The sequence below is a fragment of the Zea mays genome, chromosome 10, assembly GCF_902167145.1.
Source record: "Zea mays cultivar B73 chromosome 10, Zm-B73-REFERENCE-NAM-5.0, whole genome shotgun sequence".
Classification (NCBI taxonomy): domain Eukaryota; kingdom Viridiplantae; phylum Streptophyta; class Magnoliopsida; order Poales; family Poaceae; genus Zea; species Zea mays.
In genome coordinates, this window is record NC_050105.1 from 145,323,807 (window position 1) to 145,338,748 (window position 14,942).

Sequence of the window (14,942 nt, forward strand, 5' to 3'; positions counted from 1 at the left end):
AGCCGACCGTTGCAGATCTGGGAGCCGTTGGCGCACCGGACATGTCCGGTGCACACCGGACAGTCCGGTGCCCCCTTCCGACCGTTGGCCCGGCCACGTGTCGCGCGCAGATTCCGCGGCCGACCGTTGGCTCGGCCGACCGTTGGCTCACCGGACAGTCCGGTGCACACCAGACAGTCCGGTGAATTTTAGCCGTACGCCGTCGGCGAATTCCCGAGAGCGGCCTCTTCACGCCGAGTCAGCCTGGCGCACCGGACACTGTCCGGTGCACCACCGGACAGTCCGGTGCTCCAGACCGAACAGCCTTTTGGCTGTACACAGCCAACTTTTCTCTTATTCGATTTCTCCTGTTTCAAGCACTTAGACAAGTATATTAGTACACAAAACCAATGTACTAAGGCTTAGAAACATACCTTTACTCTTGATTTGCACTTTGTCCATCCATGAGCGTAAATTCACATTTAAGCACTTTTGTTGGCACTCAATCACCAAAATACTTAGAAATGGCCCAAGGGCACATTTCCCTTTCAATCTCCCCCTTTTTGGTGATTTATGCCAACACAACATAAAGCAACTAGAACAAGTGCAATATCACTTCAAATAAAACTCAAATTTATTTTGATTCATTTTTGGCATATATGGATCATCCTTTGCCACCACTTGGTTTGTTTTTGCAAATCAAACTCAAATCTCTATCTCTAAGTCAAACTTACGTGTTGAAGCATAAAGAGAGTCATTCCAAATGAGATTGATCAAAGATTTCAAAAACTCCCCCTTTTTCCCATAATCACTACTTCTCCCCACAAGAAGCCAACTTTTGACAAAAGAGACAATAAGAGAGTTTTGACAAACCAAAAGCTCTACTCTACTATACTTCTCCCCACAAGAAGCCAACTTTTGACAAAAGAGACAATAAGAGAGTTTTGACAAACCAAAAGCTCTACTCTACTAGTTTCAAATCTCTCAAGTGGTAGCTGATCCATTTATTGCTTTGGCCTTTATTTTCTCCCCCTTTGGCATCAAACACCAAAACGGGATCAAGGATGGCCCTTTAACCCCATTGCCTCACCAAAATCTTCAATTAAGCAAATGGCAATAAGAGTTCATGAGATGGACTTGGAATAAGTTACCCTCTCATCGGAGTGCAGTGGAAGTCTTTCATGGTCCAAGTCCACCTTTTCCCTTTCAATTCTCCTTCGAGACTAAATCAAGCAGACTCAAGCATATGGTTAGTCTCAAAGGGTCAAGTTGTAACACATCTCCCCCTAGACATGTGCATCACTTTGCAACGGACTTGTGAGGTCCAGGGAGTGTTTGTACAACTTGAGCACCACAATAAGCAACAAAATGCAGAATGAACATGATCAAAGGCATAAACACATGTATGCTACAATTCAATCCAAGTTCCGCGAATCTAAGACATTTAGCTCACTACGCAGCCTGCAAAAGGTCTTCTCGTCTAGAGGCTTGGCAAAGATATCGGCTAGCTGGTTCTCGATGCTAACATGAAACACTTCGATATCTCCCTTTTGCTGGTGGTCTCTCAAAAAATGATGTCGGATGTCAATGTGCTTTGTGCGGCTGTGTTCAACAGGATTTTCCGCCATGCGGATAGCACTCTCATTGTCACATAGGAGTGGGACTTTGCTCAGATTGTAGCCAAAGTCCCGAAGGGTTTGCCTCATCCAAAGTAGTTGCGCGCAACACTGCCCTACGGCAACATACTCGACCTCAGCGGTGGATAGGGCAACGGAGGTTTGTTTCTTAGAGTTCCACGACACCAGGGACCTTCCTAAGAATTGGCACGTCCCTGATGTACTCTTCCTATCGACCTTACATCCAGCATAGTCGGAATCTGAGTATCCAACCAAGTCAAAGGTAGACCCCTTTAGATACCAGAGCCCGAGGCAAGGCGTAGCAACCAAATATCTAAGAATTCGCTTCACCGCCACTAAGTGACACTCCTTAGGATCGGATTGAAATCTAGCACACATGCATACGCTAAGCATAATATCCGGTCTACTAGCACATAAGTAAAGTAATGACCCTATCATTGACCGGTATGCCTTTTGATCAACGGACTTACCTCCTTTGTTGATATCAGTGTGTCCGTCCGTCCCCATCAGAGTCTTTGCGGGTTTGGCGTCCTTCATCCCAAACCGCTTCAGCAGGTCTTGCGTGTACTTCGTTTGAGAGATGAAGGTGCCATCCTTGAGTTGCTTCACTTGGAACCCAAGGAAGTAGTTCAACTCGCCCATCATTGACATTTCGAATTTCTACGTCATCACCCTGCTAAACTCTTCACAAGACTTTTTGTTTGTAGAACCAAATATTATGTCATCGACATAAATTTGGCACACAAACAAATCACCATCACATGTCTTAGTGAAAAGAGTTGGATCGGCTTTCCCAACCTTGAAAGCATTAGCAATTAAGAAATCTCTAAGGCATTCATACCATGCTCTTGGGGCTTGCTTAAGTCCATAGAGCGCCTTAGAGAGCTTACACACGTGGTCGGGGTACCGTTCATCCTCGAAGCCAGGGGGTTGCTCCACATACACCTCCTCCTTGATTGGCCCGTTGAGGAAAGCGCTCTTCACATCCATTTGGAACAACCTGAAAGAATGGTGAGCGGCATATGCTAGCAAGATACGAATTGATTCTAGCCTAGCCACAGGAGCAAAAGTCTCCTCAAAATCCAAACCTGCGACTTGGGCATAACCTTTTGCCACAAGTCGAGCCTTGTTCCTCGTTACCACTCCGTGCTCGTCTTGTTTGTTGCGGAACACCCACTTGGTTCCCACAACATTTTGCTTAGGACGAGGCACCAGCGTCCAAACTTCATTCCTTTTGAAGTTGTTGAGCTCCTCTTGCATGGCCAACACCCAGTCCGGATCTAGCAAGGCTTCTTCTACCCTGAAAGGCTCAATAGAAGAGACAAAAGAGTGATGTTCACAAAAATTAACTAATCGAGACCGAGTAGTTACTCCCTTGCTAATGTCACCCAGAATTTGGTCGACGGGATGATACCTTTGAATCATCGCTCGAACTTGGGTTGGAGGTGCCGGTTCCGCTTCTTCCTCCATCACATGATCATCTTGTGCTCCCCCTTGATCATACGCCTCCTGTTGATGAACCTGTTCATCGTCTTGAGTTGGGGGATGCACCATAGTTGAGGACGAAGGTTGATCTCGTTCAACTTGTTCCTGTGGCCGAACTTCTCCAATCGCCATGGTTCGTATAGCGGCCGTCGGAACATCTTCTTCATCTACATCATCACAATCAACAACTTGCTCTCTTGGAGAGCCATTAGTCTCATCAAATACAACGTCGCTAGAGACTTCAACCGAACCCGATGATTTGTTGAAGACTCTATACGCCTTTGTATTTGAGTCATAACCTAACAAAAACCCTTCTACAGCTTTGGGAGCAAATTTAGAATTTCTACCTTTCTTCACTAGAATGTAGCACTTGCTCCCAAATACACGAAAGTACGATACATTGGGTTTGTTACCGGTTAGTAGCTCATACGACGTCTTCTTGAGGAGGCGATGAAGGTAGACCCTGTTGATGGCGTGGCAAGCCGTGTTCACGGCTTCCGTCCAAAAGCACTCGGGGGTCTTGAACTCTCCTAGCATCGTCCTCGCCATATCGATGAGCGTCTTGTTCTTCCTCTCTACTACACCATTTTGCTGTGGTGTGTAGGGAGCGGAGAACTCGTGCTTGATCCCTTCCTCCTCAAGGAACTCCTCCACTTGAAGGTTCTTGAACTCGGACCCGTTGTCGCTCCTTATCTTCTTCACTTTGAGCTCAAACTCATTTTGAGCTCTCCTGAGGAAGCGCTTGAGGGTCCCTTGGGTTTCAGACTTATCCTGTAAAAAGAACACCCAAGTGAAGCGGGAAAAGTCATCAACAATAACTAAACCATACTTACTTCTTCCTATGCTTAGATAGGCGACGGGTCCGAAGAGTATGTAGCAGCTCCAGGGGTCTTGATGTGGTCATCACATTCTTGCTGTGATGCGCTCCTCCCACCTATTTACCTGCCTGACAAGCTGCACAAGGTCTATCTTTTTCGAATTGTACGTTAGTCAAACCTATCACGTGTTCTCCCTTTAGAAGCTTGTGAAGGTTCTTCATCCCTACATGTGCTAAGCGGCGATGCCACAGCCAGCCCATGCTAGTCTTAGCTATTAAGCATGCATCTAGACCGGCCTCTTCTTTTGCAAAATCAACTAAATAAAGTTTGCCGTCTAATACACCCTTAAAAGCTAGTGAACCATCACTTCTTCTAAAGACAGACACATCTACATTAGTAAATAGACAGTTATATCCCATATTGCATAATTGACTAACCGATAGCAAATTATATCCAAGAGACTCTACTAAAAACACATTAGAGATAGAGTGCTCGTTAGAAATTGCAATTTTACCTAACCCTTTTACCTTGCCTTGATTCCCATCACCGAATATAATTGAATCTTGGGAATCCTTATTCTTGACGTAGGAGGTGAACATCTTCTTCTCTCCCGTCATATGGTTTGTGCATCCGCTGTCGATAATCCAACTTGAACCTCCGGATGCATAAACCTGCAAGGCAAATTTAGGCTTGGGTTTTAGGTACCCAACTCATGTTGGGTCCTACAAGGTTAGCACAAATATCCCTAGGGACCCAAATGCAAGTTTTGTCTCCCTTGCATTTTGCCCCTAACTTCCTAGCAACTACTTTCCTATCCTTTCTATAAATAGCAAAGGAAGCATTTAAAGCACAATAAATTATGGAAGGTTCATTCACTACTTTCCTAGGAGCATGAATAACATTCTTTCTAGGCATATGATGAATAGCATTTTTCCTAGACATATTTCTACCATGCATATAGGAAGAACTAGAAGCAAACATGTGATGAGAATCAAAATCATCATAAGCATTGTAACTTCTATAAGCATTTCTAGTTTGTCTCTTATCATGGTACATAAATGCATAATTCTTTTGCACACTACTAGCCATAGGGGCCTTCCCTTTCTCCTTGGCGGGAATGGGAGCCTTATGGCTTGTTAAGTTCTTGGCTTCTCTCTTGAAGCCAAGTCCATCCTTAATTGAGGGGTGTCTACCAATTGTGTAGGCATCCCTTGCAAATTTTAGTTTATCGAAATCATTCTTGCTAGTCTTAAGTTGAGCATTAAGACTAGCCAATTCATCATTAAGCTTGGAAATTGAAACTAGGTGTTCACTACAAGCATCAATGTCAAAATCTTTACACCTAGTACAAATTACAACATGTTCTACACAAGAATTGGATTTATTTGCTACTTCTAATTTAGCATTTAAATCATTGTTGACACCTTTTAAAGTAGAAATGGTTTCATGACAAGTAGATAGTTCAAAAGAAAGCATTTCTTTTCTTTTAACTTCTAAAGCATAGGATTTTTGTGCTTCTATAAATTTATCATGTTCTTCATACAATAAATCCTCTTGTTTCTCTAAGAGTCTATCCTTCTCATTCAAGGCATCAATCAATTCATTGATTTTATCAATCTTATTTCTATCCAATCCCTTGAACAAGCTAGAGTAATCTATTTCCTCATCGCTAGACTCATCATCACTAGAAGAAACATAAGTGGTGTCTCGAGTACTCACCTTCTTCTCCCTTGCCATAAGGCATGTGTGACGCTCGTTGGGGAAGAGGGTTGATTTGTTGAAGGCGGTGGCGGCAAGTCCTTCATTGTCAGAGTCGGAGGAGGAGCAATCCGAATCCCACTCCTTTCTGATATGTGCCTCGCCCTTGGGCTTCTTATAATGCTTCTTCTTCTCCCTTTTGTTCCCTAGGTCCTGATCACTATCATTGTCGGGACAGTTAGCAATAAAATGACCAAGCTTACCGCATTTAAAGCATGAGCGCTTCCCTTTGGCTTTGGTCTTGCTTGGCTGTCCCTTACGACCCTTAAGCGCCGTCTTGAATCTTTTGATGATGAGGGCCATCTCTTCATCATTAAGTCTGGCCGCTTCAATTTGTGCCACCTTGCTAGGTAGCGCCTCCTTGCTTCTTGTTGCTTTGAGAGCAAGAGGTTGCGGCTCGTTGATCGGTCCATTCAAGGCGTCGTCCACGTACCTTGCTTCCTTAATCATCATTCGCCCGCTGACGAATTTTCCTAGGACTTCTTCGGGCGACATTTTGGTGTACCTGGGATTCTCACGAATGTTATTCACCAAATGAGGATCAAGAATGGTAAAGGACCTTAGTAATAGTCGGACGACGTCATGGTCCGTCCATCGTGTGCTTCCATAGCTCCTTATTTTGTTGATAAGGGTCTTGAGCCGGTTGTATGTTTGGGTTGGCTCCTCGCCCCTTATCATCGCAAACCTTCCAAGTTCGCCCTCCACCAACTCCATTTTAGTGAGCATGGTGATGTCGTTCCCCTCGTGAGAAATCTTGAGGGTGTCCCATATCTGCTTGGCATTGTCCAAGCCGCTCACCTTGTTGTACTCGTCCCTGCACAAAGAGGCTAGCAACACAGTAGTAGCTTGTGCATTTTTATGAATCTGTTCATTAATAAACATAGGGCTATCCGAGCTATCAAATTTCATTCCATTCTCTACAATCTCCCATATGCTTGGATGGAGAGAGAATATATGACTACGCATTTTGTGACTCCAAAATCCGTAGTCCTCCCCATCAAAGTGTGGAGGTTTGCCAAGAGGAATGGAAAGCAAATGCGAATTTGAACTATGTGGAATACGAGAATAATCAAATGAAAAGTTCGAATTGACCGTCTTCCTGTAGTCGTTGTCGTCGTCCTTTTGGGAAGAAGAGGATTCGTCGCTGTCGTAGTAGACGATCTCCTTGATGCGCCTTGTCTTCTTCTTCTTCCCATCTTTGCGCTTGTGGCTTGAGCCCAAGTCGGTAGACTTGTCATTCTTCGGCTCGTTGAAGATAGACTCCTTCTCGTTGTTGTCGACCACCATCCCCTTTCCCTTAGGATCCATCTCTTCGGGCGATTAGTCCCTTCTTGAAGAGAACGGTTCTGATACCAATTGAGAGCACCTAGAGGGGGATGAATAGGTGATCCTGTGAAACTTAAAAACTTAAGCCACAAAACTTTGATTAAGTGTTAGCACAGTTAATGCCAAGTGGCTAGAGCGAAGATCTTGCACAATACAGTAACCACAAAGAGTTCAACACAGAGAAGACACAGTGATTTATCCCGTGGTTCGGCCAAGTACAAAACTTGCCTACTCCACGTTGTGGCGTCCCAACGGACGAGAGTTGCACTCAACTCCTCTCAAGTGATCCAATGATCAACTTGAATACCACAGTGTTATTCTTTTCTTTTCTTATCGCGTTCGCGAGGAATCTCCACAACTTGGAGTCTCTCACCCTTACACTTGAAGTTCACAAAGAAGCACGGAGTAAGGGAGAGAAGCAACACACACAAATCCACAGCAAAATGCGCACACACACGGCCAAGAATCGAGCTCAAAGACTATCTCAAAGTTCTCACTAGAACGGAGCTCGAATCACTAAGAATGACAAATGAATGCGCAAAGACTGAGTGTGGATGATCAAGAATGCTCTTAGGTTGCTTGTGTATCTCCTCCATGCGCCTAGGGGTCCCTTTTATAGCCCCAAGGCAGCTAGGAGCCGTTGAGAGCAAATCTGGAAGGCCATCCTTGCCTTCTGTCGTCGGGTGCACCGGACAGTCCGGTGCACACCGGACACTGTCCGATGCCCGATTTCCTTCCTTAGACAGCGCAGCCGACCGTTGCAGATCTGGGAGCCGTTGGCGCACCGGACATGTCCGGTGCACACCGGACAGTCCGGTGCCCCCTTCTGACCGTTGGCCCGGCCACGTGTCGCGCGCAGATTCCGCGGCCGACCGTTGGCTCGGCCGACCGTTGGCTCACCGGACAGTCCGGTGCACACCAGACAGTCCGGTGAATTTTAGCCGTACGCCGTCGGCGAATTCCCGAGAGCGACCTCTTCACGCTGAGTCAGCCTGGTGCACCGGACACTGTCCGGTGCACCACCGGACAGTCCGGTGCTCCAGACCGAACAGCCTTTTGGCTGTACACAGCCAACTTTTCTCTTATTCGATTTCTCCTGTTTCAAGCACTTAGACAAGTATATTAGTACACAAAACCAATGTACTAAGGCTTAGAAACATACCTTTACTCTTGATTTGCACTTTGTCCATCCATGAGCGTAAATTCACATTTAAGCACTTTTGTTGGCACTCAATCACCAAAATACTTAGAAATGGCCCAAGGGCACATTTCCCTTTCAGCTGGTCCCCTTGCAAAAAAGTGCGACGAAAGCCTCCAAGCGAGTGCTAACACTCCCTTCGAGGCTCGGGGGCTACTGTCGGGGACCATAATTAGGGGTACCCTCAAGACTCCTAATTCTCAGCTGGTAACCCCCATCAGCATAAAGCTGCTAAGGCCTGATGGGTGCGATTAAGTCAGGGAGCGGTCCATTTGAGCGACTCGATCACGCCTCGCCCGAGCCTAGCCTCGGACAAGGGCAGCCGACCCCGGAGGATTTCCGTCTCGCCCGAGGCCCCCCTCCAACGGCGAACATATTTCCGGCTCGCCCGAGGCCCTGCCTTCGCTAAGAAGCAACCCTGACTAAATCGCCGCACCGACCGACCAAATCGCAGGAGCATTTAATGCAAAGGTGGCCTGACACCTTTATCCTAACGCGCGCCCCCCGGTAGAGCCAAAGTGACCGTCGTCACTTCGCCGCTCCACTAACCGGCCTGACAGAAGGACAGCGCCGCCTGCGCCACTTGACAGAGTGAGACTGACAGGCAGTCAGGCCCTGCCGAAGGCACCATAGGAAGCTCTGCTTCGCCCGACCCAGGGCTCGGACTCGGGCTAAGTCCCGGAAGACGACGAACTCCGCTCCGCCCGACCCAGGGCTCGGACTCGGGCTAAGTCCCGGAAGACGGCGAACTCCGCTCCGCCCGACCCAGGGCTCGGACTCGGGCTCAGCCCCAGAAGACGACGAACTCCGCTCCGCCCGACCCAGGGCTCGGACTCGGGCTCAGCCCTAGAAGACGACGAACTCCGCTCCGCCCGACCCAGGGCTCGGACTCGGGCTCAGCCCCAGAAGACGACGAACTCCGCTTCGCCCGACCCCAGGGCTCGGACTCCGCCCTGGCCTCAGCCGACGGCCTCCGCCTCGCCCGACCCAGGGGCTCGGACTCGGCCTCGGCCACGGAAGACAGACTCGACCTCGGCTTCGGAGGAGCCTCCACATCGCCCAACCTAGGGCGCGGGCCAGCCACGTCAACAGGAGGCGCCATCATCACCCTACCCCGAGCTGACTCGGGCCACAGGGAACAAGACCGGCGTCCCATCTGGCTAGCTCCGCCAGATAGGCAATGATGGCGCCCCGCATACTCTATGACGACGGCGGCTCTCAGCCCCCTTACGGAAGCAAGAGGACGTCAGCAAGGACCCAACCGCTCCGACAGCTGTCCCTCCGCTAGGCTCCATCGCTCCTCCGACGGCCACGACATCACACCAGCTGGGTGCCAAAATCTCTCCGGCTGCCACGACGACATGTACTTAGGGCGCTAGCTCTCCTCCGCTAGACACGTAGCACTCTGCTACACCCTCCATTGTACACCTGGATCCTCTCCTTACGTCTATAAAAGGAAGGACCAGGGCCCTCTTAAAGGAGGTTGGCCGCGCGGGGACGAGGACGAGACAGGCGCTCGCTTGGGAGCCGCTCGCTTCCCTCTCCCGCGTGGACGCTTGTAACCCCCTACTGCAAGCGCACCCGACCTGGGCGCGGGACGAACACGAAGGCCGCGGGATTCCCACCTCTCTCACGCCGGTCTCCGGCCGCCTCGCTCTCCCCCCTTCGCGCTCGCCCTCGCGCTCGACCCATCTGGGCTGGGGCACGCGGCGACACTCACTCGTCGGCCCAGGGACCCCCCGGTCTCGAAACGCCGACAGATACAACCTCACATGCACATGGGACGTAAGGTGTTACGCTCTTTAGCGGCCCGAACTTATATAATTCTCTATGTTTCATCACGCCCTGCACGAACCTTCGAGCTACAATCGACTCCACCAACCATCCAAAAGCATTACGTGGTATATCCCATAGTGTGCCGTCACCACTGAACTCCAACATCGACCTAGTCTGGGTAACTAGGTCGATGGAGCTCTAGCTAGGACCAACCTGGTTGGAGTAGCTAGGTTGGGATTGCTTTAGTATGGGCTGACCTGGTTGGGGTAACAGGTCAGTGCTACTTTTAGTCAGGGGTTACTTTAGGTGGCTTCCTTATCTTAGACTATGTTGCAAACCTCTATAGCTAATTGTTAGCTGGTCTTAGCTAGGTTGAAGATGCTAACAACGAATGACTATTTGAGAGGTATAACTTACAATTAGATGGTCCATTAGCTGACTCGTTCTAAACCTCTTAGTAATTTTAGCTGTTGGCTATTAGTTATATAGGTTTAGAATAAGGCCTTGGAGTGGGTCTTTCGGACGGTCTCAGAGTACCCCTTGTATGGGTACACATTAGAAGGTATGGTTCTAAGTACAATTCTAGGGAAAAATAAGAACATGGTAGTTGGGTCTTAGCACGAGGATTTTGAGGGTTATGTAACCTCCCTCATCCCTTGCCCTATAAAAGGGAATGAACAATATTTTTTTAGAGGGTTCAACAAGTTCAATCCTAGGTTAGACCTGATTGCTTTTGAATATGTAGTATTCATTCTACATATAAAGCAAAAATAAAGGTGGATTATGAACATTAGGGTATAACTCCCACCACAATCAAAAGGTGAAGGAGAGCTAGAAGGTTTTTATGCTTAATTTGCCATGTGATTGTAACATTATCCACCTTTGTGTTCACGATCGACGATTGACAAGCAAATATACTGTATTACATATACTTTGTCTGAACCTTTCTAACTATACGTGTTCTGGCTCCCAATCATATCTAGATTCAACACGATCATCGACATACGCCCTACAATACCCTAATATATCTCTCTTTACGGTAGTACTTTCGTTTACGTAACATGGTTTTGTTACTCGATTACACAATCTTTCAACTGTCTTAAAAATATTTTGGTGCATTTTAATTTGGATAGTTGTTCCATCTTTTATCTGTCTCAGGGTTATTTGAGTGAAGTAACTCGTTTCTCACCGCCATTGACCAGGGGAGGGGGGACAATCTGATATCACCTCGGAGCCCGGTTACAGCAGAACCGTCCGATCCCGGATCCAACAGCTGAAACCCGGCATCTTCGAAGCCCTAGCACCGGCACCCTATATAAACCTCGCCCCTGTTTCACCCTGCGTTTCCCTCTTCCCCCCACTACCCAAACCCAACAGGCGGCGCAGCAGCATCGCCACCACCGTCCAAAGATGGTGAAGTTCCTCAAGCCCGGCAAGGCCGTTATCCTCCTCCAGGGCCGGTTCGCCGGCCGGAAGGCCGTGATCGTGCGCGTTTTCGAGGAGGGCACCCGTGATCGTCCCTACGGGCACTGCCTCGTCGCGGGCCTCGCCAAGTACCCCAAGAAGGTGATCCGCAAGGACTCCGCCAAGAAGACGGCCAAGAAGTCCCGCGTCAAGTGCTTCATCAAGCTCGTCAACTTCACGCACCTCATGCCCACCCGCTACACCCTCGACGTCGACTTCAAGGACGTCGCATCGGGCGGGCCCGACGCGCTCTCCACCCGGGACAAGAAGGTCGAAGCCTGCAAGGCCGCCAAGGCGCGCCTCGAGGAGAGGTTCAAGACCGGCAAGAACAGGTGGTTCTTTACCAAACTCCGCTTCTAGACGTCGGGCGTCCCTCATAGTGTCTGATTTAGTTGTCAATTTCTTGTACCTGAAACCCTTTAAGGTATCTCTGTTTTGCTATTTCCATGAAGGCTTCGTGCTTGGTATGGATCTTGGAGAGGATTTTGTTAAAAACATGTCGATGATGTTAAATTATGCCAAAGCACACATATGGTTGGATTTTGTGGAGAATCTGCTTGTGACGTGCTGTTAACCTTCTGTGCAGTTAGTCTTGCGGGTCTCAAATTTTGTTGACGCATCTTATAGGCCTCCATCACTGAATGTTTCTTGGTTTACAGATGTGGTTTACTGCCCTGTATTCATTAATACAATTGAAGATGGAAATGCGTCTTTTTAGTTGCAGGGCCTTAATCTTTGAGTAATCAACACTTCAACTATGTTAATGTACCAAAAGTAGTGCATTTTCCTGGATGGTTACCCTTTCAGTTTTTTGCTGTTTTTGCTGGTATGTGCCGAGTGTTCATAAAACGGTAATTTAAACATTCGTTCAATGGTGGTGAAATTGTATAGATATGTACAATTGTATGGATTGTTGGCACAGAATGGAAGACTGGTAATTGCTTTGATTAATAACTCTCTCTCTCTCTCACACTTTCTCTCTTGCCTAAAGCTGTGTGGAGTATGTACTAGTCATATAATGCGCCCCCCAATCCCCAATTCAGGATATATACAACGTTCTGAACCTAACATAATGCCATCAGAACAAGGCCATGTTGTGTTCAACACTTCAACCTGTATTCTGGTTCATGTCAATTGCCTTACTTTATATTTTTTATTTATACAAATTAGAAATTAGTTTAATACCATCATCCATCAGTTTTTTTCCTGTGCTTATTTAGGTTCTAATTCTGTTCATTATCAACATTACCAGCCCGTGATAAGCCAACATCAAGCTAGTGTTGTCAATTGTGCATTGTGCTACTCTATTGGCAAAGCAAACCAAAAGATTAGGTGTTTGTGTTTGTAAATCATATGTATTCATGAAATTGGTACTGGCCGTGGTATGTTTCCTGCCTATTTTGTGACTCCTTATCAAGCTGCAGTAACATTGTCGATTTAGGTCAAATCATAATGGGAACACCTAACGTTATTATTGGGGTCTGAAGATTAAATATTTCATGAGTATTCTTCTATGGTATCTGTTCGAATATGCAGCTTGGATGGACCATTTGAATTTCCTTTGATTCCAAAAGTAAGTTTCAAATGAGGCCTTCAATAATACTCAGTGGTAAAAATATTTCATCTTGCTGGTGTGAGACTACTTTACACTGCCAAGTTCAGTTTGCGATGATTATATTAGGCAACTACAGGCAATGTATTTCTATCCAGTGCATTTGTGACTTGTCTGTTGGAATACTCCTCTACTGATTGATTATATTCTCCCTGCTTAGAGCTGCGCTTGTTTGAATTTATCTGCGTCCTTTTATTACCAAAAAGGCTTCTGATTTGCTGCTCCCGTCGCGGACGTCGGGGTTCTACCTTTCGCCCCCATCGATTTTGCATCAATCAAACGCACAACTAACCGCAGGGCCATGTAAGAAGCTAATATGTTTCTGGAATCCAATATCCATAACCATAAGCTTATCAGCCTAATCTAGATACAAAATCTTGTTTCCATACATACAGAAAAATAAATGGAGCTAACTTAAATTCCACAACATTTTCACCAAATTCAGCAGAATAGGATCGATCATAAAATCCTTTGGTAATGAGCAACGAGAAAACTCATCATCGAAAAAAAATATTTTGGTAAGACACAATAGCACCCTGCATCCCCTTCTTGATCATAACGTGCTGTACGGTCAGCTCTATGTATGAAAACATTATTGAGATTTTGGGATAGATCAAACTGGATGAACAAAAATGCATCCTTACTATCAGCTGATTCCTGAACACCATGATGCAATTTTAGGGAAGAGCAGAATTGTGTGACTAAATCACAAAGTGAAAAGCTCAGCTAATTTATTGCATCCATTGACATACTAGAAACACTATTGATGACCAATGCCTCATACTTCAATAAATCGAATACACATTGTCTTCAAAACTTCTCCAAAGAAACAACATGAGGAATTTTGTTCCAATTGCAGAAAACAATTATCTCCAATTACAACAATATCAAACTACCAATATTCAAATTTGACAGCAGATCTCTCATTAAAGTAGGAATATATAGCCATTATAAAAAATATGTTTAAATAAAAAGAGTTACTTCACTACCCTCTATTATAGAAACCTCATCCTCATTTTTCAACCGTAAGAAAGCAAGTGACCGACCAATGATAGTTTTATGAGATTTATAAGATCCTAACTTTGGATTGACTCGGTTCTAACATACTCTTATTTGCTCTGGTACACTATGTCTATGAATGCAAGTACAATGTATCTAGTAAGGTTTCTACTAGCTTATAACATTATTAAAGACATCTAGATTATTGTTTTACAAAATTTAACAAATTTATCATAGAAAGCAAAGGAAAACACAGAGCAAGAAATGGATACCATTTGTTATCCTTTGATTTCTATTGTAAATTTGTTAAATTTTGTAAAACTAGAATCTAGATGTCTTGGATAATGTTAAAAGCTAATAGAAACCTTACTAGATACATTGTTCTTGCATTTATAGACATAGTGTACCATAGAAAATAAGAGTATGTTATGACCCCACCAATCCAAAGTTAGGATCTTATAAATTTCATAAAACTATCATTGGCTGGTCACTTGCTTTCTCATGGTTGAAGAGTGAGGATGATGTTTCAATTATAGAGTGTAGTGAAGCAACTCTTTTTTATTTAAACATATCTTTGATAGTGGCTATACATTCCTACTTTTGTGAGATATTGCTATAAGTTTGAACATTGGTAGTTTGATATTGCTATAATTGGAGATATTTGTTGTTTTGGAATTGGAACACAACTCCGCATGATGTTTTTTGAGAAGTTATGGAAGACAATATGTATTCCAATCTTAATAGCAACTTCCCTATCTCTTTCTCTGTCTCATCTCGTATTCCAAACTTTACTCTTTAAACAATGTTATCTACAATATCACGTCCACCGAATACAGCCTAACATGTGGAAAATAAGGAGTCGTTATAATAAGAGTTTCACACACAAAAAA

The 14,942-nt window shown here is 45.8% G+C and overlaps 1 protein-coding gene across 1 annotated transcript; it reads left to right on the forward strand.

Moving 5' to 3' along the window:
• Positions 1 to 11,302: 11,302 nt before the first annotated feature.
• Positions 11,303 to 12,020, forward strand: LOC103642077 (60S ribosomal protein L27-3). The gene has a single exon (XM_008665394.4). The coding sequence runs from the start codon at positions 11,388 to 11,390 to the stop codon at positions 11,799 to 11,801; it is 414 nt and encodes a 137-aa protein (XP_008663616.1). The 5' UTR covers positions 11,303 to 11,387; the 3' UTR covers positions 11,802 to 12,020.
• The last annotated feature ends 2,922 nt before the right edge of the window (positions 12,021 to 14,942 follow it).

Bases quoted from the DNA above. Each gene is read 5' to 3' on its own strand.
- LOC103642077 (XM_008665394.4), top strand. From the start codon at position 11,388: ATGGTGAAGTTCCTCAAGCCCGGCAAGGCCGTTATCCTCCTCCAGGGC.